The 24,054-nt window shown below is 64.4% G+C and overlaps 2 protein-coding genes across 5 annotated transcripts; one reads left to right on the top strand and one right to left on the bottom strand.

The window, feature by feature from the left end:
* The first annotated feature begins 1,742 nt into the window (after positions 1-1,742).
* TRPM5 (transient receptor potential cation channel subfamily M member 5) lies at positions 1,743-20,009 on the top strand. Of its 3 annotated transcripts, XM_070564431.1 has the most exons (25): positions 1,743-1,799; positions 2,120-2,246; positions 3,680-3,860; positions 4,587-4,753; positions 5,524-5,707; positions 6,954-7,018; positions 7,184-7,375; positions 7,755-7,857; positions 8,970-9,088; positions 9,489-9,812; positions 9,894-10,034; positions 10,135-10,258; positions 10,683-10,828; positions 11,279-11,391; positions 11,637-11,729; positions 11,827-12,085; positions 12,306-12,424; positions 12,600-12,732; positions 12,809-12,983; positions 16,233-16,386; positions 17,038-17,219; positions 17,593-17,725; positions 18,504-18,576; positions 19,037-19,103; positions 19,505-20,009. In XM_070564431.1, exons 2-25 carry the CDS (start codon positions 2,130-2,132, stop codon positions 19,609-19,611), a joined length of 3,471 nt encoding a protein of 1,156 aa, XP_070420532.1. In that variant the 5' UTR covers positions 1,743-1,799; positions 2,120-2,129; the 3' UTR covers positions 19,612-20,009. The 3 variants fall into 3 exon arrangements, with proteins under 3 accessions (XP_070420532.1, XP_070420530.1, XP_070420531.1); XM_070564429.1 differs by lacking the exons at positions 1,743-1,799; positions 2,120-2,246; positions 3,680-3,860; positions 4,587-4,753 and having other exon boundaries at positions 5,168-5,707; positions 12,815-12,983; positions 19,505-20,004; XM_070564430.1 differs by lacking the exons at positions 1,743-1,799; positions 2,120-2,246; positions 3,680-3,860; ... (2 more) ...; positions 19,037-19,103; positions 19,505-20,009 and adding an exon at positions 18,215-18,479 and having other exon boundaries at positions 5,192-5,707.
* Positions 20,010-20,982: 973 nt separating this feature from the next.
* Positions 20,983-24,053, bottom strand: TSSC4 (tumor suppressing subtransferable candidate 4). 2 transcript variants are annotated; one of them, XM_070564433.1, is made up of 3 exons: positions 23,853-24,053; positions 22,425-22,552; positions 20,983-22,259 (listed from the first exon to the last, which is right to left on the bottom strand). In XM_070564433.1, exon 3 carries the CDS (start codon positions 22,237-22,239, stop codon positions 21,280-21,282), a length of 960 nt encoding a protein of 319 aa, XP_070420534.1. In that variant the 5' UTR covers positions 22,240-22,259; positions 22,425-22,552; positions 23,853-24,053; the 3' UTR covers positions 20,983-21,279. The 2 variants fall into 2 exon arrangements, with proteins under 2 accessions (XP_070420534.1, XP_070420533.1); XM_070564432.1 differs by having other exon boundaries at positions 23,842-23,991.
* Position 24,054: the final 1 nt, after the last annotated feature.

The following is a 24,054-nucleotide window of genomic DNA, read 5'->3' as shown; positions in this document are numbered from 1 at the left end:
GCATGTCTTGTCCCCCTCCCCCACACACCCAGGCCTCGTCCCCAGACACCAGCCTCCAATACTATAAACCCATAATCATCAACTCGGAAAGGCCATATTCAAATCCCATCGCTCTGTGGCCCCTTGGTGCCGAGTTCCTGCTCTAGGAATGGAAAACCGCCAGGATTTGCATCCCACCCCACCCGCAGGGCGGGGCCCGAGGTCACCGGTACCCAGAGCATGGGCAGCCTCCCAGGCTGGTCCTGCCTGGACCCGGGGGTGCGGGGGGAGCTGGACCTGGCCTGGGGCCTGGCACCAGCCCAGCTCACCTGTCTGGCTCTGTGGCCCTCTGGGTCAATAACTGTATGCCTGTCCTGGGGCGTCCGTAACAAACGACCGCAAATGGGGTATCTTAAAACAACAGGAATTGATTCTCTCCCGGTTCTGGAGGCCAGGGCTCCCAAATCAAGGTGTCGGCGGGGCTGCCTCCCTCTGCAGTCTGGGAGAGGGTCCTCCCAGCTTCTAGGGGTCCAGGTGTTCCCGGGTTGTGGCCGCATCACTCCCTTTTGCCTCCGTGGTCACACACGGGTTCCTTGTCTTAAAAGGACACCAGTCATTGGGTTTGGGCCCACCCTAATGATCTCAGCTTAACTTGACGGCATCTGCAAAGAGCTTCTTTCCACACAAGGCCCCGCTCGCAGGTGCAGGAGTCAGGACGGGGCACATCTTCTGCGGGACGCTGGGGAGGCCATGAGGATCCAGGACCCTGTCGTGCCTGCGGGCATCCTGCCCCCCTGCGGTCCCCGCCTGTGTACACAGGTGGACCCTCTCTGAGAAACAAAGAGCTGGTCTTAAGAGCCACCGGCAGAGAGGGTTTGACAAAAGGATCTATTCTGCTCTCACAAAGGGCCCCGGCCGTGGCCGGGCACTGCCCAGGGCGCCTCCCGGGGGTAGAAGACTGGGTGGGGCTGACCGTGGAGAAGCTGGGAAAATAGCTCAGTGAGAGGGGGCTGCTGACACCCCAGGTTGGACAGGGGGGCTGTGGAACCGAGGGCTGCTTCCCGCCCAGGGGGCCGGAGAGACTGAGTTTCACTGGTGTCTCAGGGGCAGGGCCTCGAGCAGGGTTCTGGGGGACCTCTGCTCCTCCCGCGGGCTCACTCCCTCTGCGGGGTCTACGGAGAAAACCATTTGAGCCCTGCAGGCCTCGGGCCGGGCTGCCATGGCCACAGTGGGTGTGGTGGGCTGTGGCTGGAGCTGGGAGGCTGGGAGACTTGGGGTGGCTGGCCACAGAGACGTGGGGGTGTTTGCAGTCGGGCGGGCTGGTAGGACCCAGCTCCTTGTTCCATGAGCCAGTCCTGGACCCCCAGCCCTCGGGCCCCTGCTGAGTGGAGTGGGGCTGACGTGCCCCACCCTGCTGGGCTGCAGGGAGATGATCTGGGCGCCAAGACTGGCGGTGGGCTGGGGTGAGGCGGGAACTCAGTGGGAAGAGCCCGGGGTCGGGGGATGAGGGCCTGCCCACCTGGGCAAAGAGGAGTGGTCCCTCCCTCCTCCACACCGTCTTCTCCAGGCCCACTCGGCCCCCCAGCACCTGAGCTGCGTGTATTGGCCTGACCTTCTCACCTGCCCGCCCCCTTACCCCCAGGCACACCCAGGGGGCCCATTCCTGTCCTGGGGCCCGACGGGGATGTGGGGCAGGTGGGCTTCGTATCCGGAAGGGCACCAGACTTCCACTAAGTCTTTCGGGCTTTCCAGGACACCACCTGCCAAAGCCTCTGCAGAAGTAGCGACGGGAGTGGCCGGCCCGAGGCGCCCGGGGTGGGGTGAGTAGCGGGACCAGGAGCCAGGCAGAGGCACCAGGATTCGACCGCCGTCCCAACCCAGGAAGAGGGGTCGGGCTGCCTGGGAGGCTCTGGATGCTGAAGCAGGAGCTTGATGGGCGCGACGCGGGCGTGGGCAGCTGAAGCTGCAACTGGGGCCTTTAGGCAGGGTCAGTGGGTGGGAAGGGCACTGGGGCACAGACGCCCTCTTGGTGGCCCCAAATCTCTGCCAGCACGTAGGCTGGGGGAGGGGTTTCCCTCGAGGGAGAAAAGGAGGCAGAGTTTGCCTTTCCAGCCCTCAGGGGTTGGCTCTGTCCCTGCAGAGAGGTCCCCATGCAGGATGCCCGGGGCACCTGTCCTGGCGCCCCCAGGGATGCTGGAGATGCTTGGGGGCCGGGCCTGTGCCGGGGTGAGATCGAATTCGGAGGCTCTGGAAAGAAGCGAGGCAAGGTGAGCCCCTCCAACCCCCATGCAGGTGCTCAGCCTCCACTCCCCGGTCACCAGCCTCCACGCTCCCTAGAACCCCTGAGCCCCCGTTTCCTCCCCGAACCTGAGCACCCCAGTGCCTGCCCACGCCCCAGGCCGCTCTCAGAGGCTGTGTCCAGAGGCCCCAGGAGGGCGGAATTTCGAAGCTGGCAGTGCCCTCTGGTCCCCGCCTCCTTTCCCCACGCATGGCACACCAGGACCCTCCTCTATCCAGACCCACCTCTCACTGAGGGGAGTGAGGCCAGACAGGAGTCAGGACTGCCCAGTTCACAAGGCCAGGCAAGGCAGGGCCCGCCGAGCCCTGGCCTCCAGCAGCTGCCCTACCCTCAAAAGGGTCTCGGGCCTTTCTCCTTCTGCTGCCTGTCCCCCATTCCCTGGTGCCCAGCACCCCCATGCCCAGCACCCACCATGCCCAGTGCACCCCAGGATCAGCACCCCCAATGCCCAGCACCCCATGCCCAGAAACCCCAATGTCCAGTATCCTCTGCCAAGCTTCCCAAATGCCCAGCAAACCCCATGGCCAGTACCCCCATGGCCAGAAACCCGCATGCCCAGCAATACCCATGTCCAGGACCCCCCATGTCCAGTACGCTACACCCAATATTCCCATGCCCAACAATACCCTTGTCCAGGACCCCCCATGTCCAGTACTCGCCTGCCCAGCACCCCCAACGCCCAGTACCCCCATGCCCAGTACCCCTGTGCCCAGCATTCCCAACCCAGTCCCCCTCATGCCCAGGACCCGCCATGACCAGCAACCCCCAAGACCAGCACCCCCAATGCCCAGCACCCCATGCCCAGTACTGCCTATACCCAGCAACCCTGATGCCAAGTACCCACCGTGTCCAGTACCCCCCTGCCCAGAAACCCCAATGCCAAGCACTCCCCATGCCCAGTACTCCATGTCCAGCACCCTGCATCCTCAGCATCCCCCATGCCCAGCAGCCCCATGACCAGTACCCCCCAGGTCCAGTACCCCCCTGCACAGTATACACATGCCCAGCACCCCCATGCCCGGCAACTCCCATGCCCAGCACCCTCAAGGCCCAGCACCCCATGCCCAGTACCCCCAATGCCCAGTACCCCCATGCCCAGTACCCCCCATGCCAAGCACCTCCCATACCCAGTAACCCATGCCCAGCACCCCTCATGATCAGTATGCTCCACGTCTAGTACCCCCATGAACGGCACCCCCAATGACCAGTACCCCTATGCCTTGCACCTCCCATACCCAGCATCCCTAAGGTCCAGTACTCTGCACGCCCAGGATCCCCCATGCCAAGTACCTCCTATGCTCAGTACCCCAGTCATACCCAGCACACTCCCTGCCCAGCACCCCCCCTGCCAAGCACCCCCCTGCCCTAAGCCCTGAGGCTGCCAACTGCCTTGTCCTGCAGTTCGTGAAGGTGCCGAGCAGCGTGGCCCCCTCCGTGCTCTTCGACCTCCTGCTGGCTGAGTGGCACCTGCCAGCCCCTAACCTCGTAGTGTCCCTCGTGGGCGAGGAGCGGCCTTTTGCCATGAAGTCCTGGCTGCGGGACGTCCTGCGCAAAGGGCTGGTGAAGGCGGCTCAGAGCACAGGTGCGACCCTGCCTGGCCCAGGCTCAAGGCCCCCCGTAGCCCCCCGAGCGTGGAGCACCCCAGCCTGCTGGCTCCCATGGCCGTCCCTCCGTGGCAGTCCCTACGGCCTCTCTCCCTCCACACAGCCTGCAGTGGGAGCGGCTCCTGGGAACACAGCAGAGGGGTTGAGGGTCCCCCCAGCTCAGAAGCCCCCCAGGAGGGTGCCAGCCCACCCCGTGGGCAGGGACCTGGCCCCTCCACTTGTAGGGCCCACAGGCCTCAGCGAGATGCCCCGGTGGCGGTCACTGCTCTTACACCCTGCTGCCCAAGGGTGGGCCCCCATTCCCCCGCCATCTCCCCGGGGGAGCCATCTGGCCTTCCAACCGTTGGGGTCAGAATCAAATCACTGGGCTTTATTTTCAGGCCGGCTGGGCCTACAGAAAACCCTGTACAAGGTGTGGGCTTTCTGGACTCCCTCACCCCGGAAATGGTTGTAGCAAAGGAAAAAGATCTATGAACCAGAGGTGGGCTGGGGCTTTGTAATTTGGAAAAACCTTCCCAGGCACTGGTCCAGCACAGGCAACTGGACAGAGCTGCAGCCTGCTCTGCCCCAGACAGCGCCCGGGGGTCCCAGCAGACACGCTGAGGGCGGGAAGGGGCGCTGCGGCTCCACCGGGCCTGCGTCCTGGGCAGACCAGCAGGCTGGGGAGGACCTGGGGGCCACAGTGAGCCCCCCCATACCTGCAGGTGCCTGGATCCTAACCAGCGCACTCCGCGTGGGCCTCGCCCGGTATGTCGGGCAGGCTGTGCGCGACCACTCGCTGGCCAGCACGTCCACCAAGGCCCGCGTGGTGGCCATCGGTATTGCCTCGCTGGGCCACATCCTGCACCGTCAGCTTCTGGACGATGCCCAGGTGAGCGTGTGGCTCGGAGCACTGAGGCCGCAGGGCAAGGCAGTCTCGAAGACTGACCACATCCCGCCATCTGTGGACCCGTCATTATTTGGCAAACATCTTCTGAGCCCCTCCATGGGCCAGGCCGGCAGTGGACAGACCAGCCCCCGCCCTTAGGGACTCACGGGCTTGGGGGTCCGGGGGGCAGTGAGGCAGGTGCTCTGAAGGATTGAGACGGTGAGGTAAAGCTGTGGGAGGACAGGACTCAGAGCCAGAGAGGGGGCGGGGAGGGGAGGAGGGGGAGGGAAGGAGAAAGAGGGGAAGGGAAAGTGGAGGAGGTGGGGGAAAGAGGTGCTGGGGGAGGATGAAGAAAGGGAGGAGGGGGATCCATGTGCCCAGCATGCGGCCAGCAGATGGCAGCATTGCCTAGGGAATGGCCTGGGCGGGGCTGCCAGGCTCACAGCCAGCACAGACCTGGGATGGGAACCTGGGCTCTGAGGCCCTGCCCAGGACTGGTGCCCAAATGGGCCCAGGCCTGCCTTGGCCACTGTCCCGCAACCCCGGGCGACCCTGGGCGAGTGGCCTGTGCTCCCACCCAGAGTCTGTCTCAGGCAGGGCTCCAGGAGGCCCGGGCAGCCCCCAGTGAGTGAGTGAAGCTTCCTGCAGGCCTGGGTTCTGTCTGGGGGATCCCCTCCCAGCCCGCACCTGCCCCTGGGCCCTCTCTCTGCCTGGGGGTGGGAACAGGCCCAGGCAGAGCCTTGCCCAGGACTCATGGTGTGTGGGGGGCCCAGGAGGACAGCCCCGTCCACTACCCCATGGATGACGGCGGCAGCCAGGGCCCTCTCTGCTCCCTGGACAACAACCACTCCCACTTCATTCTGGTGGAGCCGGGTCCCTCCGGGAAGGAGGACGAGCCCACGGAGCTGCGACTGAGGCTGGAGAAGCACATTTCAGAGCAGAGGACCGGTTACGGGGGTGAGGACTGCCTGCCACCAGGGAGGCCGCCGGAGACGTGGGGCACGGCATGCGGGCTGGGCTGCAAGGACCAGCAGGTGGGCGGGGAAGGGCATTCCAGGCAGAAGGCACCGAGCATGCCTGAGTGTTGAGACCTGGGCCAAAAGGGGGCCTGGGAGGGGAGCTGCCAGTGGAGCCATGGGGGCGCAGTTCGGGGAGTAGCCCTGGCAGGCAGCGGCATTCCCACCAGACGGCAGAGTAGTTGCAGGTCCGTTTCCACTGGGACTCCCCTGGCCAGAGGCTCTGGCTGCGGGCTCAGGGCTTTGGGAAGACATGAGATTTGTAAATTGAGAGAGGCCTATTTCCCTCCACCGGCCGTGAGGTATGCTGCCACCAGGAGGCAGTGTTGCCCGAGGAATGGATGCCGCTGTGGCCGGTGGAGCGCTTGAAAGCTGGCTTCACTCAGACGTACCAGTGCGTGACTAATATTTATACACAAGATGTATAATTGCTTAGGACATAGATAATAATATGGAATATTTATCAACTGAGCGCTCTTTAAAAATGAAAACACAACCAAAGCCGTGTTTAAACCGCGTAGGGGCAATGTGGTGCTCTGGGTCGTGGAGGCGTGGCTGGCCCAGCACGCTGGCGTCCCTTCAAGGTTCCCCCAGGAGGCGCCTTTAGGAGTGAGAGGGGACCCTGCCTGGGAGCCGGGCGATTCCCGCCTTCTCAGGGCCCAGAGCCCCCGGCAGGTTGCTGACACTCCTCCCACACAGCACACCCGGCAGGTCCTGGCTTCTCTGGGGGCTTCACGTGGGAAGTCTCATTTCCAGTTTATGTTTGGGGGAGAAACCCGCCAACGCCCCTCCTGCACCTCTGGCTTGCTCCAACGGGCCTCAGATGATCTGGCAGCGTGGTCAACAGAGTTCCCTGCCGTGGGGGGGAGCACAGGCTGGGCACTTGGGATGTAGGTGGTGAGGCCAAGGACTGTGCTCAACTTTGCTTATGTCACTGTGAAGCGGCCATATTGGACAGTGGGTTGTGGGATCAGCGTCCTTGTCCCGGGTGATGGGGCTTGTGACAAACGGTCCCTGGCATGCAGCCTGGAGCCCACACTTCACTAGAAAAAGCCTCTTGGCTGGCGTTTGCCCAGAAAACATGGCAGGTGATGGTCTGAGGCCTGAGTGGTCACCCCCTGAGTAGGGGCCAGGCTCCCCGCTGGCCCCAGGCACCCGGGGGGACATCACTGGTGCTCTGTCCACAGGAACCGGCAGCATCGAGATCCCAGTCCTCTGTCTGCTGGTCAATGGTGACCCCAGCACCCTGGAGGTAGGGGAGGGAAGGGAGGTGGGGTTTGCCTGGGACCCCCTCCAGGGCCTGCCCCGGCCTGGGACGGGGGAGGGAGGGATGACTGGGGGGCACCTGCAACCTGTGGTCCCAGGACGGTGCCCAGAGCTGATTCGGGGTCTGCTCTCCGCTCTCTGCCTGCCTCAGAGGATTTCCAGAGCTGTGGAGAATGCTGCCCCGTGGCTGATCCTGGCGGGCTCAGGGGGCATCGCCGACGTGCTTGCTGCCCTGATGAACCAGCCCCAACTCCTGGTGCCCCAGGTGGCCGAGAAGCAGTTTAAAGAGAAGTTCCCCAGTGAGCATTTCTCCTGGGAGGACATTGTGCGCTGGACCGAGCTGGTATGAGCCACCCAGAGACTGCCGGGTCAGGCAGGCCGCCCCCTCCGCCCTGCTCCGCACCCCTCCTCCCAGGCAGGGCTGGTCTTTGGGGAAAACACCGTGTAGTCTCTGTGCCCCCTTCCCACCCGGATGGCCTGGCCCTTCTTGCCACAAAGCCCCCATGCTCCTCACTCCTGCTTCAGAGCCTTAGGGGCAACCTTGACGCGAGCCCCCGGGTCTGTGGGTGGTGCTACGCTGGGCTGGCATTCTCACCAGGGGACATGGCCTCAACACCCTGTGCCCAGCTCCGTGCCTCCAGCCACGCTGGGCCCGCGGTCTGCCCACTGCCCCGACCCCTGCCCCTGGGGCCACTTCATGGCCTTTGTCCTGGTGTCCCCAGCTGCAGAATATCACCTCCCACCCGCACCTGCTCACTGTGCACGACTTCGAGCAGGAGGGATCCGAGGAGCTGGACACTGTCATCCTCAAGGCTCTGGTGAAAGGTGAGGGCCTGGCAGGCTGGACGCCCCCTGGGAGGCCCAGAGAGGGCACTGGGCACAGAGGGCACCTGGCGGAGATGGCTTGGCCAACCACTGCCCACCCCACGGCTCAGGGCTCCGCGCCTGGCACGGGCTGCTTCCCACACCCTGTCCCATCCTGGGGGATGCCCCTGTGTGTGTGAGTACGTGTCGGTGCCCGTGTGTGTGGGGGGGGGTGGTAGCCGCATGTATATGAATGCGTGTGGTTGTTCACGAGTGTGTGCGGCTCTGTGCTCGGCTCGGCAGCAGACCGTATGACACGACTGGAACAATATGGAGATTACTGTGGCCTTGGGTCAAGGATGACACACAAATTCTGTATTTTGCAAATTTTCTATTAGATATATTTTACCACAATTTAAACACATGATTTAAGTTTTCCATTCAGTTTTAGTATATTTCCGAGGTTGTGCAAGCAGTGCTACCATCTAATTCTAGAACATTTCCGTCACCCCAGAAGAAATCGGGCACCCGTTAGCACCCCACCCCACAGCCCCTGGCTCCGGCTCTGGTGCCTCTCGGGGGCATTCCTGGCGGTGGCATCCTCACCGCGTGGCCTGAGGTGTCTGGCTTCTCTCCCGGAGCCGCGGGTTTTGAGGGCGTCCACGCTGGAGTGGGCTTCGGCGCCTCGCTCCTTTGTGAGGCGGAATAACGTTCCACGGCGTGGGAGGACACATTTTGTTTCTCCGTTCCTCCGTCGACGGACACTTGGGTTGTCTCCACTTTTTGGTTGTCACTCGATGTACTCTTTTGGGGACAAGCACGTGCTGAGGGGCTGACTTCTGGCAGCCGGACACAGGCCCAGGCAGGGAGGGGCTGTGCTGGGCAGGGGGTGGGGATGCCCTTGAGGGGGGCTCCTCCTGACAGACAGTCCTGCTCCCACCCCTCCCTGCTCGCCCCGTCCCATGGTGTCCCTGGGGGTCTGTGGCGTTTTGTGCCTCTCGCTGTTACCCAGGCTTGAACCAGGGCATGGTTCCAGTTGCCGTGTTTCTAGAAGACCCACCTTGAGGGACTCTGTGCCCAGTGGCTCTGTGGGCCCTGGGCTGGCCTCAGCCCCTCTGCCCACTCCGACACAGCCTGCAAGAGCCACAGCCAGGAGGCACAGGACTACCTGGACGAGCTGAAGCTGGCCGTGGCCTGGGACCGGGTGGACATCGCCAAGAGTGAGATCTTCAATGGCGACGTGGAGTGGAAGGTGCCCTGCCCACCCTGGCAGCTGGCGCATCCTGAGACCTGTTTCTGGCCGACACGGCAGGGACCAGGCAGAGGGTCTGGGGGCAGTTGGTGTCCTGAGGGCCGTTGGCTGGGCCCGTTCTGGCCCAGCTGTTGCCAGGGTTGGGGGGCCACCTCCCAGATTGACACCTCACTCTTCGGCCCCCCAGGCAGGATGGGCTGAACCACCAGTGGTTGCGGACCTCCCCTGAAGCCCTCTGGACTCCTGACACCCTCAGCAGCCCAGAACCCCGAGCTCTGAGTGGCCCAGAGGGACAGGCTTGGGTGCCTGGGAGCTGGGGGTCTGTGCCGAGGGTCCCCTTCTCCACCGGCACCCACTCGGTCTCCCCTTCTCCCCCTGGGCATGTCTCCGTGGCCACCAGTCCTGTGACCTGGAGGAGGTGATGATGGACGCGCTGGTGAGCAACAAGCCCGAGTTTGTGCGTCTCTTCGTGGACAACGGGGCCGACGTGGCGGAATTCCTGACGTACGGGCGGCTGCAGCAGCTCTACCGCTCCGTGCCCCCCAAGAGCCTGCTCTTTGACCTGCTGCAGCGCAAGCACGAGGAGGGGCGGCGCCCGCTGGCCGGCCTGAGCACCCAGCAGTCCCGCGAGCCGCCCGCAGGGCCGCCCGCCTTCTCCCTGCACGAGGTGTCCCGCGTGCTCAAGGACTTCCTGCACGACGCCTGCCGCGGCCTCTACCAGGCGGTGAGCGGCCGGCGGGGGCTGGTGGGGGCTGGCGGGGGCCGGCAGGTGCCGCGGCTGCAGGCTGACAGCTGTGTCCTCCAGGAGAGGGGGCCGGCCAGGCGGCCTGGGGGCCAGAAGTGGCTGCTGGACCTGAACCAGAAGAGCGAGAACCCGTGGAGGGACCTGTTCCTGTGGGCCGTGCTGCAGAACCGCCACGAGATGGCCACCTACTTCTGGGCCATGGTGAGCATGGCCACCCAGCCCTGGGCCCTGCTCCACGGAGCCCGGGGCTCCCCAGGGTGGCGGGGGAGGCTGGCCACCCTCCTCAGACCCCGTCTGCTAGGGCCAGGAGGGTGTGGCAGCCGCTCTGGCCGCCTGCAAGATCCTCAAAGAGATGGCGCATCTGGAGACAGAGGCCGAGGTGCACCGCACCATGCGCGAAGCCAAGTATGAGCAGCTGGCCCTGGGTGAGTGACCAGCCTAGCGATCAGGCCACTAATTCGGGGGGGCGAGGCAGGATGACCTCCGTAACCCACCTCGGCCCGTGGGCTCCTCCCGGGGGGGCGGTGGGCCCTAAAACCCTACCAGAGGGACAGATGGGTGCACAGTGATGACCACGCAGCCCCACACCTCGGGCACACACCAGGGCCTACAGCGGGGCGGGGACACTCAGGGTTGTGGAGGCTCCCATAATCCTGACTGACCAGGAAGGGAAGGGCCCTGGGCAGGCCAGGAGGGGACGGTCAGCATCCACGTGGCACAGGCCCCTGGGAGGTGGGTACAGGGCAGAGTGGCCCGTCCTGCAGGGCCGGCCTAGGGCAGAGGAGGAGGGAGGGTGGAGGCTGGGTGCCAGGCGTCAGCGTCCACGCCAGCGGGCGGTGCCCGGGGCAGACCTCTTCTCCGAGTGCTACAGCAACAGCGAGGAGCGCGCCTTTGCCCTGTTGGTGCGCCGGAACCGCTGCTGGAGCAGGACCACCTGTCTGCATCTGGCCACCGAGGCTGACACCAAGGCCTTCTTTGCCCACGATGGGGTGCAGGTGAGCGGCCGGCCTCGGGGAGGGGCAGGCAGGCAGATAGGAGGCAGCCCAGTGGACCTCCCTGCCTGCCCTCCCCCGGCCTGCGGCCACCCGCCTTCACGCCCCCTGTCCTTACCATGTGGGGTGGGGGGCACAGGAGAGGGCTGTTCCGTTCCTGGAAGGCACATGCCCGGCTTCCTCCTCCACCGGCCACTCTCCCTGCTCGTCCCATAGCCAGCCCCTTCCCCAACTCGGGTCTCAGGGGACGTGCCACCTCCTCAGCTCAGCCCTCCCGGACCCCGAGCCTAGCCTCCCCTCTTTGAAGGTTCTTCCCCACCAGGATGGAGGCTCCAGGAGGCAGGGCTGGAAGGGGCGATGCTTCAGCTGAGCCTTGAAGGGAACACTTGGTGCAGGGCACAGCCGGGGCAAAGGTGTGGGGACGGGAGGCCAGCAGCCGTGCCTTTATTTCAGGCCTTCCTGACCAAGATCTGGTGGGGGGACATGGCCTCGGGCACGCCCGTCCTATGCCTGCTGGGCGCCTTCCTCTGCCCAGCACTCATCTACACCAACCTCATCACCTTCAGGTCTGTCCGGCAGGCATGTCTGGCAGCGGGTTTACCAGAGCCGCTGGGGGGCCCTGGGCCTCGTGGGTGCTGGTGGCGGCACGTCCCCACGTCCCTCCTTGTCCAGCATCCATGTGGGGCTGCTATGCAATGCACAGCTGCTGCCCATGTCCCTTCTTGGTGTGCCCAGCACTTTCTTGGCGGGCTGGGTGCTTGGGGCCAAGCAGGCACTTCTCACGGGCCCTGAGGGTGCCCTGTGCTCGCAGTGAGGAGGCCCTGCCAAGGGGTGGCCTGGAGGACCTGCGGGAGCTGGACAGCCTGGACACAGAGAAGAGCTTGCTCTGCAGCCCAGGCAGCTGGTAAAGGCCCCGAGGAGGCGGGCCGGCCGCAGGGAGCTGACTCCCGTGGGCACTGGGCCGCCCACTCACCGCTGGCTGTGGCTCCTTTGTGGCGTAGGGTGGAGGAGCCGACCGAAGCACCGAGGACTCAGGGCAACCGAGGCCTGCGTGCAGCCTTCCTGCTCACGCGCTGGAGGAAGTTCTGGGGTGCACCCGTGACCGTGTTCCTGGGGAACGTGGTCATGTACTTTGCGTTCCTCTTCCTGTTCACCTTTGTCCTGCTGGTGGACTTTAGGCCACCTCCCCAGGGGCCATCGGGGCCTGAGGTCACCCTCTACTTCTGGGTCTTTACGCTGGTGCTGGAGGAAATCCGGCAGGTCAGTGGTGGGCCCAGATCAATGAGCTCTGATCCCAGCTTTACACTGAGTCCTAAACCCAGCTCCAGACTAAGCCCCGATCCCAGCTCCAGACTGAGCCCCGATCCCAGCTCCAGACTCAGCCTTGATCCCCACTGATCCTAGCCTGGTCTGGACGGGGCTGTCTCCAGCAAGGTGGGAGCCCAAGCAGCTGTCAGTGGACTGCTTGCCTCTCCGCCAGGGCTTCTTCACAGACGAGGACACACATCTGGTGAAGAAGTTCACGCTCTATGTGGAGGACAACTGGAACAAGTGCGACATGGTGGCCATCTTCCTGTTCATCGTTGGTGTCACCTGCAGGTCTGTGGGGCCCCGAAGCTTTGCAGAGGCAGCCTCAGGTGGGCTGGTTGTAGGGTGGAGCCACTAAGGGCCTCAGAAATCCCGCTTGTCTCTAGCACCTGTGCTGTGTGTCCTGGGGGAAGTCTCTTCCCCTCTCTGGGCGCTAGCAGCCTGTCTGCCCACCATCCTCCCCCAGGATGCTGCCCTCCGTCTTTGAGGCCGGCCGCACAGTGCTTGCCATCGACTTTATGGTGTTCACACTCCGCCTCATCCACATCTTTGCCATCCACAAGCAGCTGGGCCCCAAGATCATCATTGTGGAGCGGATGGTGAGCCCCCTGACGGCCCACCCCGACCCCAGGGGAGGGCGGGACAATGCCCCAGGCGGCCTCTGACGCCCCCCAGATGAAGGATGTGTTTTTCTTCCTCTTCTTCCTGAGCGTGTGGCTCGTGGCCTACGGCGTGACCACCCAGGCGCTGCTGCACCCCCGCGACAGCCGCCTGGAGTGGATCTTCCGGCGCGTGCTCTACCGGCCCTACCTGCAGATCTTTGGGCAGATCCCACTGGACGAGATTGACGGTCAGCAAGCAGCCCGTTGGGGCAGGGCCGGGCGGGGTGGCTCCTCTGGCCCAGCTTGAAGTAGGACGCCCCCCTCCAGGGGGCGGTCGACCTGAGTCCAGGTTACGAAGGTTCCTTTTGTAAGACCCCAGACATGTGGCCCTCGACAGGGCTCTTTTGGGGTGACGTGAGACCCTGGCTTGGAGCTGGTCGAGAGTGGGGAAGTCCCTGAGGCCAGCCGTCAGGCCCTGCACACCCACACAGGGCCAGGCCCCCGACCTCGGGCTGGAGACTGAGACACGAGGAGGCTGCAAGGTGGGCAAGGGCAAGCCTGGCTTTGGGGAAGTCTGCTAGGTGGAAGGATGCGCAGGTGCTGTGGACTCAGGGCAGGGGCCATCCCTGCTGGACCCTGACCATTGCCTGGGTTCTGGGCCCCTCTGGCTACCCCACACCCCCAGGCCCCTGCCCTCCTGCTTGGCCCTGCTGGGCAGGGGTCTCCCTGTCAGTCACCCATCCACCAGAAGCCCGGCACCCAGCCTGGGCCCATCTGCCAGAAAGGCCCCTCTTCTTCGAGGCCGTTCCTGGTGGCACCCTTGCTTTTGGGCATCCACCCCAATGTGTGTGCCTTACCTCCTGTCGTGTGTGTGTGGCCTGTCTGAGGGTGTGGGTGTCTCCCCCGGTACTGGGCTGGGGCTGGTGGAGGCTCTGAGAATTTCCCATGACGTTGGGTACAGTGCAGGAGGCAGAGCCGCTCAGCCATGGGGGGCTTGGTGGTGATGGGTACAGGGGATCCCTGGGGTGGGGGGTCTGGGACACCTGTATAGGCCCTGGGATGGCTGGGATTCAGTGAGGAGAAGGGGGAGGCAAGGGGACCAGCCCCCTCAAGGCAGGGGGGCCAGTGTGAGGGGCCCAGGCCCATGCCGTACTCCCGGGATGTGGAGCAAGGGCAGAGGGGTCATTCACTCAGGTTGGCGTCAGACTGGGGCCGCCGGGGCCCACAGGGCAATCTTGGGAACACCGTGTCACTGAGAACTGAGCCTGACCATCACAGTTAATGAGGCGAGGTCTCTCGGTAAATATTTGTCAGAGGGATGAGGGCATGATTGAAGTCAACAGGCCTCCAGGATGGGAAAGGGGCCATGCCGTCACGGAAATTGCCTCCTAACTGGGGTGATCCAGAGGCCCGTTTCCTTGGGCTGTTTTCTTAGTCCCCCTGGCCCCTCTGTGAATTCTTGGTGTTTGCTCATCCACGGGCAATAGCTTTCCAGGCCATTAGTTACTCAGACCCTGCTGCCCTCCAGCCCTCCCACCCTCACCATATGGTCCCTGCTGGGAGATGGTGCCGTGACCCCCAATACTGCCCTAGTCCCACAGGGCCCCTCAGGAGGAGGGGGGTGAGGCGGGCGCCTCCACAGCTGGGTGGGAAGGTCACTCCGACCCTGATGGCTACATCTCCAGCCTGGCCAGCCCCAGCCACATGCTGGTATGGGGGGACCCGGGTATGGTTTGGGGCCACCTGGGGAGGGCAGAGGGAGTGTAGACTTCTCCAAGGGGGTTCAAGCCTGAAGTGCCGCTGTGGCCATTGCAGGCAGAGTCCTATGGCTCACAGATCGTCCTGGCAACTCCCTTCCCCTCTCCGGGCCTCGGCTCCCGTCTGCTCAGGGTGAAGCACTGGCCGCTCACTGTGAGCCCACCACGCTGCGGGTGGAGAGTAATCCACTCACATGTGCGCAGGCCGAGAGGGAAACTGAGGCTCAGGCAGCCCCCAGTCTGCGGGTCCCTGGGGCCCAGGTCAGCCGCCCTACCATGCTTGTCTGCACAGGCAGGCGGCAGCCCCGGGGCTGAGCTGCCATGACAGAGCTCCTTCTCTGGGCTCCAGGCCCCAGGGACAATTTAATTTCCAGCCCGGCCTGGTGGCGCCTTGAGAGTCACAGGGGAGGACGGGGTCTCATTACTGCAAAGCTGCTTTTATCAGACAGATTTACAGCTTCACAAACACGCTTCCCAGGCCTGGCCCCGGCCTATCTCTCGGGGCGCGAGGCGGACAGAGTAGGGTCGTGAAGCAGCTCGAGAGCAGATCCATGGGCCGGGCGGGAGGCGGCGGCTGGTGCGGAGGGGCAGGAAGCTGCATCCCCCTGACGCAGCCACAACTCCCTCAGAGAAATGAGGCAGGGACGTGCCCCAGTGAGGGAGACGTGGAAACAGGCCCTGCCAGCCCTGAGCACAGAGGTAGGGACACGCGTACACACAGGCAGACAGAGAGACAGACACTCCCAGTGCCAGCTGGACTCAGTCACAGCGTGAAGACTGGGAAGGGCAGTCAGAATCCCGGTCCAACGTGCGGGCGTGCGCACGTGGACACACCTGCAGCCTGTGGAGGTTGGCAAGGGGAGCCACAGCCCCTCTTGAAGAGGCTCACAGAGCACCCAGGGCCACCAGGGGCCTGCGCTCTCACCTGCCTTCCATCTGCTCCTTCCTCCTGTCCTGTGGGCTGGGCTGGGCTGGGGTCAGGACTGGCCCTGCAGGGGGGAAGCAGGCCTGGGAGAGGCTGGCAGGGGAGGGGCTGGAGCTGTGTTCTTTGGGTCCCTCAGGGATGCCGCCCCCCCCCCCCCAAGTCATCCCTGGCCAGGGCACAGGACCACATGCTCACTCCACCTCCTGGACAACGCGCCCCAGGCCAGAATGGCCGCAGGGCCCACAGTGGTCAGTGTGCGGACATTCCAGCCTGAGAGGCTTTGGAAATGGTGCAGACTTGCCCCCCTGGCAAGGAGCCCTGTGACAGGCGTCAGTGTTAGAAAAGCCCTGAGAAGTCCTGCAGGAAAGACGCTGTCTCTCCTTGCCTCAGCCAGCTCTCCACAAACTGGCTTTGAGCAGAGCCTTTGGTGGGGGGTAACCCACGCAGAAACCAGGGTCCTCTCCCCTTCATCCCCCAAAGGCCTTGGCTCTGCCTCCACACCCGTGGCCCTGGCTGTGACTGCAGCCTGGCAGAGGTGGGAAAGCAGGACCAGTGCCGCTAGGCTGACCATCTGTCTGGGTTGCCTGGGTCTGGGGTGTCCCATGACGGGGACTCATAATGCTAAAACCCAGAGAATCCCTGGTATACCAGCATGGTTGCTCACCTAAGCAGTGCCCTCAGGCCCTGAGTGGCCTCGACCCCAGGATGAAGCTCTTGCTGCCCAAGGGTGTTTGCCCGTGGCTGCCCCAGTGGGTGCCCCAGCCCAGCAGCCTGCTCAGCCCTCGCCCTGCCCCACTATGCCTGCTCGGTTTCAGAAGCCCGCGTGAACTGTTCCGTGCACCCCCTGCTGCTGGAGGGCTCGCCCTCCTGCCCCAACCTCTATGCCAACTGGCTGGTCATCCTCCTGCTGGTCACCTTCCTGCTAGTCACCAACGTACTGCTCATGAACCTGCTCATCGCCATGTTCAGGTGCCCTGCCCCGCCCCCTTTGCTCTGTCCACGTGTGGGTGGCCCTGGTGACCCCAGTTCCCAGCCGCCTTAGTCCCAGCTGGCCCAGCCGGCTTTGGCCCAGACCTGCTTGGCTCTCTAGACCTGGGGCCACAGATGCCTCTCTGCCCTGAGAAGGGGCTGGGGCCTGTGCTAGGAGAGGCCTGGATGCGGAGTGTCACCCCACACACTGGCTCCCCTGCCAGCTGGGCCTGGAGTGCAGGCAGGAGGGCAGCGCCCCCAGGAGGTGGTACAGCGCATGGCAGGTGCAGAGTAGGGCACTGCTTTCCCAAGCCCCCTGCTCCATGGGCCCCCTCCCACACCCAGGGAGCAGGCCTGAGTCTGTGAAGGCCGGGGGTTCAGTGGTGTGTCTGGAAGCCTGAGCTTTGCTCAGGAAAGCAGAGGGGCCAGTGGAAGACCCCAGAGGAGCGAACCCCACTCTAGACCCACCCCACAGAGAGAAATCAGTGATTTTAGGCAATCACAGTAGAAGGGACCGGGCCTCTGTTTCTGAAAAGGCTCCCCAGGGCTCTGGAAACGGCTCTGGGCTGCATGTGGGCTGCGGGAGGAGATGCAAGCCAGAGAGAGTGCAGGGCCATGTGTGCCCACGGCCACCCACACCTGTCCCCACAGCTACACGTTCCAGGTCGTGCAGGGCAATGCTGACATGTTTTGGAAGTTCCAGCGCTACCATCTCATCGTAGAGTACCACGAGCGCCCCGCCCTGGCCCCGCCCTTCATTCTCCTCAGCCACCTGAGCCTGGTGCTCAAGAGGGTCTTCCAGAAGGAGGCCAAGCAAAAGCGGGCACGCCTGGGTGAGGCCACAGGCCTGGACATGGCAGCCCGGCTGCCCTGGACCATGCGTGCGGAGGGGCGAGGAGCAGGGGCTGGGCCTGGGGGAGGGGCAATGCGTCCGGGTGGGCAGGCAGGAGAGGCCTGGGCCCCTCCTCAGCCTCTGGGGCCCCTCAGCCCAAGTCTGTCCAGGCCCCAGAGCAGCTGGCGCTGGCTAAGCCTAGAGGTCTCGGAAGCAGGGCCCAGCTCTGCCCCTCCACCTTGTGCTCTGCCCACATGTGCAGTGAGTGGCACGGCTGTGGGACAGGGCTCTCTCTGGGCTTGCCCTGGGTTCCCCTACCCCAGCTGAGACCCACCTGGCCCTAGCCAAGCCTGAGGCTGCCCCGGCCTTTTCAGAGAGAGACCTGCCGGAAGCCCTGGACCAAAAGATGGTCACCTGGGAGGCTGTTCAGAAGGAGAACTTCCTCAGCAAGCTGGAGAAGCGGAGGAAGGACAGTGAGCAGGAGGTGCTGCGGAAAACCGCCCACAGGTGCGTGGGGGCTGGATAGGGGCCTCTGCCCCACCCCTGGGCTGGCGTGGGGTGCTAAGCCCACAGGGTTGCCCAGAACATAGAAACAGCCTCTCCCTGGAGGCAGACGGCTGAGTCTCCTGCAGGGTGCTAAGCGTGGCCAGCAGAGCGAGTGAGGCGCCTGCCTGGGAGGGCCCGACCCCAGCTAGGGGGTTGGGAGATCCTAAGATCTCCTCCGGGACCGCTACCATTATCACTATTGGGTGCCAGGCTCCCTTAAAGCTGGGGTGTGGCCCTCTCATGCCAGTCACAGGATCTGAGCTGGGGAAACAGGCTGAAGGGAGCAGAGATGTGGCCAGGGCTCAGGGGTCCAACACTTGGCCTCCTGACCCTGGACACGCCTCTGCTGAGGCCTTGCCTGCACTGCATTTAGGGGACAGGGGCCAATATGCGTGGCGTCCTCCCTGCTCTCGGGTCTCCCCAGAATGGTCCTTCCTGTCTTTCCTTCAGGCCCATGGTTCCTGCCTGCGGGGGGCATGGTCCCGCCCTCTGCCCTCCTGTTGCTGGAGGGAACCCAGCCCCCGCTGCACACAGGGGGAGGGTGCAGAAGCCCTCTGTACCTAAGTCCTGGGGTGAGCGGGCCAGAGCACCCCGGACTCAAGCACCCAAAGAGAACTCAGTGACCCTAAACCCACCCAAAGGGCCTGGGTGACAGGGGAGTGGGGAGGATGGGGAGGGTCCCCAAATTGGGAAGCACCCTGTGGCCATCAGCGACTGCTGCCACCTGCTTCTGCCACAGGGTGGACTTCATAGCCAAGTATCTCGGCGGGCTGAGAGAGCAAGAGAAGCGGATCAAGCGTCTGGAATCGCAGGTAGGCAGGCAAACTCGGTGTGCCCTCCTGATGGAGCAGGCAGCTGGACGGCAGGCCCCGCCCACAGCCCCGCATCCCAACATCCAAACTCACGGGCTGCACCCAGGCTCCGGCTCAGCAGTCGGGGCAGGGCAGGGGGGCGTTGGGGGTTCAGGACTTGTACCTGCCCCACCCCCAACTCACTAGAGAGACCCTGTGGCCTCCCCAAAGGGGCTCTAGAGACTGGGCAACCTCCCTGTAGGGGATTCTGCATATAAGACCCCTCACCATCCACTCTCCACACACCACACTGGGACCTCACCCTCCTGCCCACTTCCTTTGAGTTGCAGCCACCAGAAGGAAGGGCACAGGGCAGCAGGGCCCTGGCAGGACAGGAGAGGCAGATGGGGAGGGGCCTCTGTGTCCTGCCATCCTGAGAGCTCTGGGGCTCGGCCCTGGGGCCTCCCTCACCCTCTTCCAGATCAACTACTGCACAGTGCTCCTCTCCTCCATGGCTGACACCCTGGCCCAGGGCAACGCCTCCCGGAGTAAGTGCATATCTAGGGAGGGTGGGCAACCCTCCAGCTGGCTGGTCCAGAGGCAGGAGGAAGGCCATGGGCCTGCACTGTGCCCACTGCCTTCCCCTGGGCCTCTGCTTCCCACTTGCCGGGGAGGGGACTAACCCAAGTCTCTGATGGCCCCTGGCTGGCCACAGTGTTCAGGGTGGGGAGGTGTCCTCTGACAAAGCCCCCTGACTCAGCCAGGGTGTGAGGGCATGGCCACTCTAACTCCAGAAGCTCTGCCTGGTGCCAGCCCTACTGGGCTGCTTTCCCAGCCCTCCCCATCCAGGGCCACCTCAGGCTTGCCCCTGAGCAGGCCACCTCTCCCTTCCCTGAGCCTGCCTGAATGGGCATCCAGCAGCTGAGGAGGGGCCTTCCTTCCCCACCAGACTCTCAGACCTTCGGCAGTGGGAACTGGCAGGCCTCTGCTGACCATGGAGGGGGCCCGGGCAGCAGGGAGCACCTAGAGGTTGGCCAGCCACCGTCAGACACCTAAGCTACTTGGACTGTCAACGAAAGGGGCCCATCCTTCCCAGAGCTCTGGCCCCACGGTGGGCGGGGGGTGCATGGCTCTTAGCTGGTCATCTTCAGCCCTGTGGACACACCAAGCTTCCTCCAGTTCCAGTGGAATCCCCCAGTTGGATGTGGCTCTCTAAACGAATCATTCTTTGCCCTACCTGGCACCTTCCTTGGCCCAAGAGCGCAGCAGGGTATCAGGGGCCCTCTCCTGGACAGAAGCACTTGGATTCCCATCTAGAACCAACCAGCCTGGGCCAGCACAGCAAGCCCTCACTGAGCACCCTGTTGGAGCCACCTCCCGTTGGGCGGGCAAGCACCTGCACCCACCCCACCCAATCTGTGCTGCCTGCTAAGAGTGATGCTTTTGAAACTCTAGTGGTTACAATTTCTGTCCTTTAAGACCCGGGGCTGATGTCCGCTGTGTGTTCGCTCTCACCCTGGAACGCCCCCAACAGCTTGCACAGTGAGTGCTAGACTGCGTCCAGCCTGGGCAGTGGCCCTGGACACCGCCCCAGAAGACCTGCCTCCCCCCGACAGGCTGCTTTATCTTAAATGGAGCACAGAGAGCACACCTGCACCTTGGGCTGCAGCCCCAGGCCATCAAAGTGGACACTAGGGATGGATGGGAGGCATTCAGGGCACCAAGTCAATAAAGCACATGGGACAGGGACAGAGGGCTTAACTGCCCACGGGATTGGGGTGCAGGCGCCTGTGTACCCCCCAGCTAGGCAAACTGGCCAGCCAAGTGGATCCCCCTTTCCCTTGGGGGCCTGGAGGCCTGGCACAGGGACAGCAGGGACAAGACCAGGCCCGGAAGCTCAGCAGCACGACAGGCTGGCTGACCCCCACGCCCTGCCCGCTCCGATCACCCTCCCTGACACCCTCAGGGAGCTGTCCTTTTGCGGCACACGGAAGCTCAGCAGCACTGGCCATGTGGCCCCAGGACACTGGTCACCTTCTCACGGCCTGGGCAGGGCCGAGCTGAGGGGCAAGCTTGGCCAGGGCTGGGGAGGACACCCGCCCAGGTGGCCATGCCCCCGATGCCACTCACACTCGCTCCTCAGACCCATTTCATCAACCCCCTCACCCCGGCACTGTGGTCTGCAGACCCCTCAGGAGCACAGGGGCCCAGGGTCGCCACCTCTTGCCCCTGACTGAGGAGGGGTCACCCAAGTCCCTCCAAGATCTGCTGCTGCTGAAGGCAGGTATCGCTTTAAAACCCCTCTGGCCCACGACACTGTCGGGGAGGCTCAAATGTGCGAACGAGGAGATGGGGTGGGCTGGAGAGTGGAGAAGACGCAGCCACGCCAGTCCTGGGGGTTGGGGGGTCTACACAGACACATGGAGCTGAGAAATACCCAAAACCTTTACTATTCCCCCATCGGCACCCGGTGGCCAGGGCTTCCGCCGTCCTCTGGCCCACACCCTCAGCAAGGTCTCTGCCTCAGAAGACACTTTGGCACTGAGACCCAGCCAGGGCCGCTGGCGCCACCTGCCGGCAGCCCGCCAGCTCCCTTCCCAAGGCAGTGGGGCTGGAGCCTGCTCTGCCCCTAAAGCCACCCTAGGTGGGCAGTGGCCCGGACAGCCCTCTGACGCCAGCCCGCAGGCAGCCTGTTTGGGACGTCTGGCCCGACAGTCTGTCCTCTCAGAACTCAGCACCAGGGGCCTCGGGGCTGCTGCTCTTGTTCCGGAAGTGGTCTCTGCTCCGCTTCCTGCTGCCATGGAAGCCAACAGTCTCCACCACTGGGGGGCCTGCCACTGACCCGGTGGGGGCAGGCCGCTCTGGCGTGTCCCCCTCCTGTGAGCCCCCGCAGGGGCTGCTCCACGCCTCAGCCTCTGGGCTCCCAGGCCCAGCCAGGTGGGCCAGCTCCACAGGCCCCTCACCCCTGGCCACTGCCGGGTTCCCAGGGTCGCCCCTGCCCGGCTCTCCCAGCTTCCTCAGGACCCTCTTCCTCTCAGGTCTGGCCTCGCTGGCTCGTGCCGGTTTGGTGAAGATGACCCTACCCTCCCCACAGCTGGAGGGATCCTGGTTGAAAGAGGGCACATAGTCACTGGGGGCAGCCAGGCTCTGGGAGCCCAGGAAGGTCAGGGCGGCAGCCCGGTTGCTTTGCTCACTGGCCTCAGCCACGTCTTCCAGGCTGTACTTGGTCCAGCGCTCGGGGTGGGCCACGTAATCAGGGACGGGGGGCACCCTCACGAGGACAGGGCTCTGACTGGCACTGCCCGGGCCCTCTGCTGGAGGCTGGCTTGAGGGCGCCAGGGGCCGTTTGAAGACCCCACTGTCACCCATGCCTTTCTGGGCCACAGAGGGGGGAGCGTGCCTGGCTGCCCCCTCCAGGCAGTCGAAGATGTTGTGGCTGCGCTGGGAGAAGGTAGAGCTCGTGCCTCTCAGGTGGAACGGCTGCACAGCAACTGTGGGGTGGCCCTTGGGGGGCGTGAGGGGCTCATCGGGGCCTGAATCCCCCTGGGCCTCCCCAGGAAGCCCCTCTGGGGACAGAGCTTCCACTTCAGCACCGCCCGGCAGGCTGAGGTCGGAGTCCGAGTCGCTAAGGGAGATGGTGTCAGAAGGCAGGGTGTCATAGTCGCCTGTCTCTGCCTCAGCCATGTCTCCAGGCCACGCCACACCTAGACCAAAACAGCCCCGAAAGTTGTTCTGAGAATAGCATGCATTTAGAACAAATCCCTCCCCGCAGACCCACTGCCCCGGGCAGACAGCAAGGTCAGCAGAAAGAAAGGACTGTGTCTGACAAAGGAAGGGACCCCCCCCCACACCCCGAGAGCCCTCCTCACCTCCTTGTCTGCGGGGTCCCTGCGCTGACACTGGAGTGCTGGTGGGAGCAGCGCTGGCAAAGGTGTGGTGTCCTCAGTCCCAGAAGTGCCCCCGGCACAGCTCTGTTCAGCTGCTCAACTGTAGCTGGCTGAGGGTAGGGAGGGAGAGCCAAGCATCACACCGACAGTGAGCATGCAGACGTGGTGCCAGGACTCCAGGGCCGGGACCTGGCTTTACGGAGCCCCCAGCACAGGCCAGGCCCAGGAGCAGGCCCTTGGTCGTGTCACCTCATTCAATCCTCTCCAGCTAAGTCTAACTCGAGGACTAGGGGCCTGCTGGAGCGGCGGGCATTCTGGTGGTAGGTGGCCAGCAGGGCTTGGACCCAGGGCTGACAGCAGCCACTGGTCAGCACTACCACTCCCGACCAAGGAGGGGTGTCCATAAACCGCTCAGCAGGGCGCACGGCACCCAGTAGGTACTCCAGCAAGACTGGGGCACCGGCCAGGTCTGCGGGGAGGAGGTCTGCAGCCAAGTCCTGGGCGTCTGCGGGTCAAGCTCGCAGGGAACTGGTGTCAGCGATCACCTGGAGCAGCCTAGCAGGGCAGACGCAAGCCCCGCAACACTTCTCCCGTAACTCTCCACGTACCGCACCTTCCGCAGACCAGCAGAGAACTGCTGTCGACACCGCTCAGTAGTCAGTGTGACAGGCACCCCGCAGCTTGTTTCCATGATCAGAGGCATCCCAGTCTCACCAGAGAAGCCTCCCTCGCCCAGGGGGGACCGAGTGCACCTGCTCCCACCGACGACCCGGCCAGGCGGAGCAGGAGCGGCTCCAAGGGCCCTGGACCGGGTCAGACACGAGCGAGACCTCCATTCCTCGGGGGCCTGACTCCCAAAGAAAGGAACGACTGCAGGCGGGAACGGGGATACGAGCACACCCCACCGGGGGGTTCCCGAGCAGGCAGGGCAGGGGGGAGATAACCTGCCCGTCACACGGCAAGTCGCAGGCAAAGCTGGAGTTCCAAGCAGACCCCTGCTCCCCAGATCCGCACTCCCGTGCCCTGCGGCGCAGGGTCGCCGACGCGACTACAAGGGGCTGACCAGCGAGGCGCTCGGGGCAGACGGGAGCTCTTTGGGAACGTCGGGGGCTCAGAGGAGGCGGAGCTGAGTGCGGGCTGAGGGGCTGGGGGTCCCTGGGAGGATCGGGTCCCCGGGAGGCGGACCACTGGCCTCCTTGCAGGTTGTCTCCCCCTCGGAGGCAGAGCCGTGACCTGAGTTTTGGGGACCCACTCGGGCTGGGTGGGGAAATGTCTGGGCCTTACAAAGCTCGGGGTCCCCAGGGCCAGGCCGCGAGGCACGGGGGACACGGAGCACGTCGGGGTCTCCGGGCTCGGGGCAGGAGGTTGCGGACGGCGACCTCCCGGAGAACGTACTCACCGCAAACCTACCGGCTCACGGCGGACCGGGAGTCTCCATCTTGCACCGCCTCCATCTTGCGCCGCGCTCGGCCCTCTGGGAAACCGAGTCCTCCGCCGGCCAAGCGCCGCGGCTTCCACGCCTGAAGAACTCCATTTCCCACAAGGCACTGGGCCGCTACTCCAGAAGCCTGTTAGGCGTGTAGTCCTTGCGCGTGCGCCCCTGCTTTTCTCC

Source organism: Equus przewalskii, chromosome 11 (genome assembly GCF_037783145.1).
Source record: "Equus przewalskii isolate Varuska chromosome 11, EquPr2, whole genome shotgun sequence".
Lineage (NCBI taxonomy): Eukaryota > Metazoa > Chordata > Mammalia > Perissodactyla > Equidae > Equus > Equus przewalskii.
This window is presented reverse-complemented; position numbering and strand designations above follow the sequence as displayed.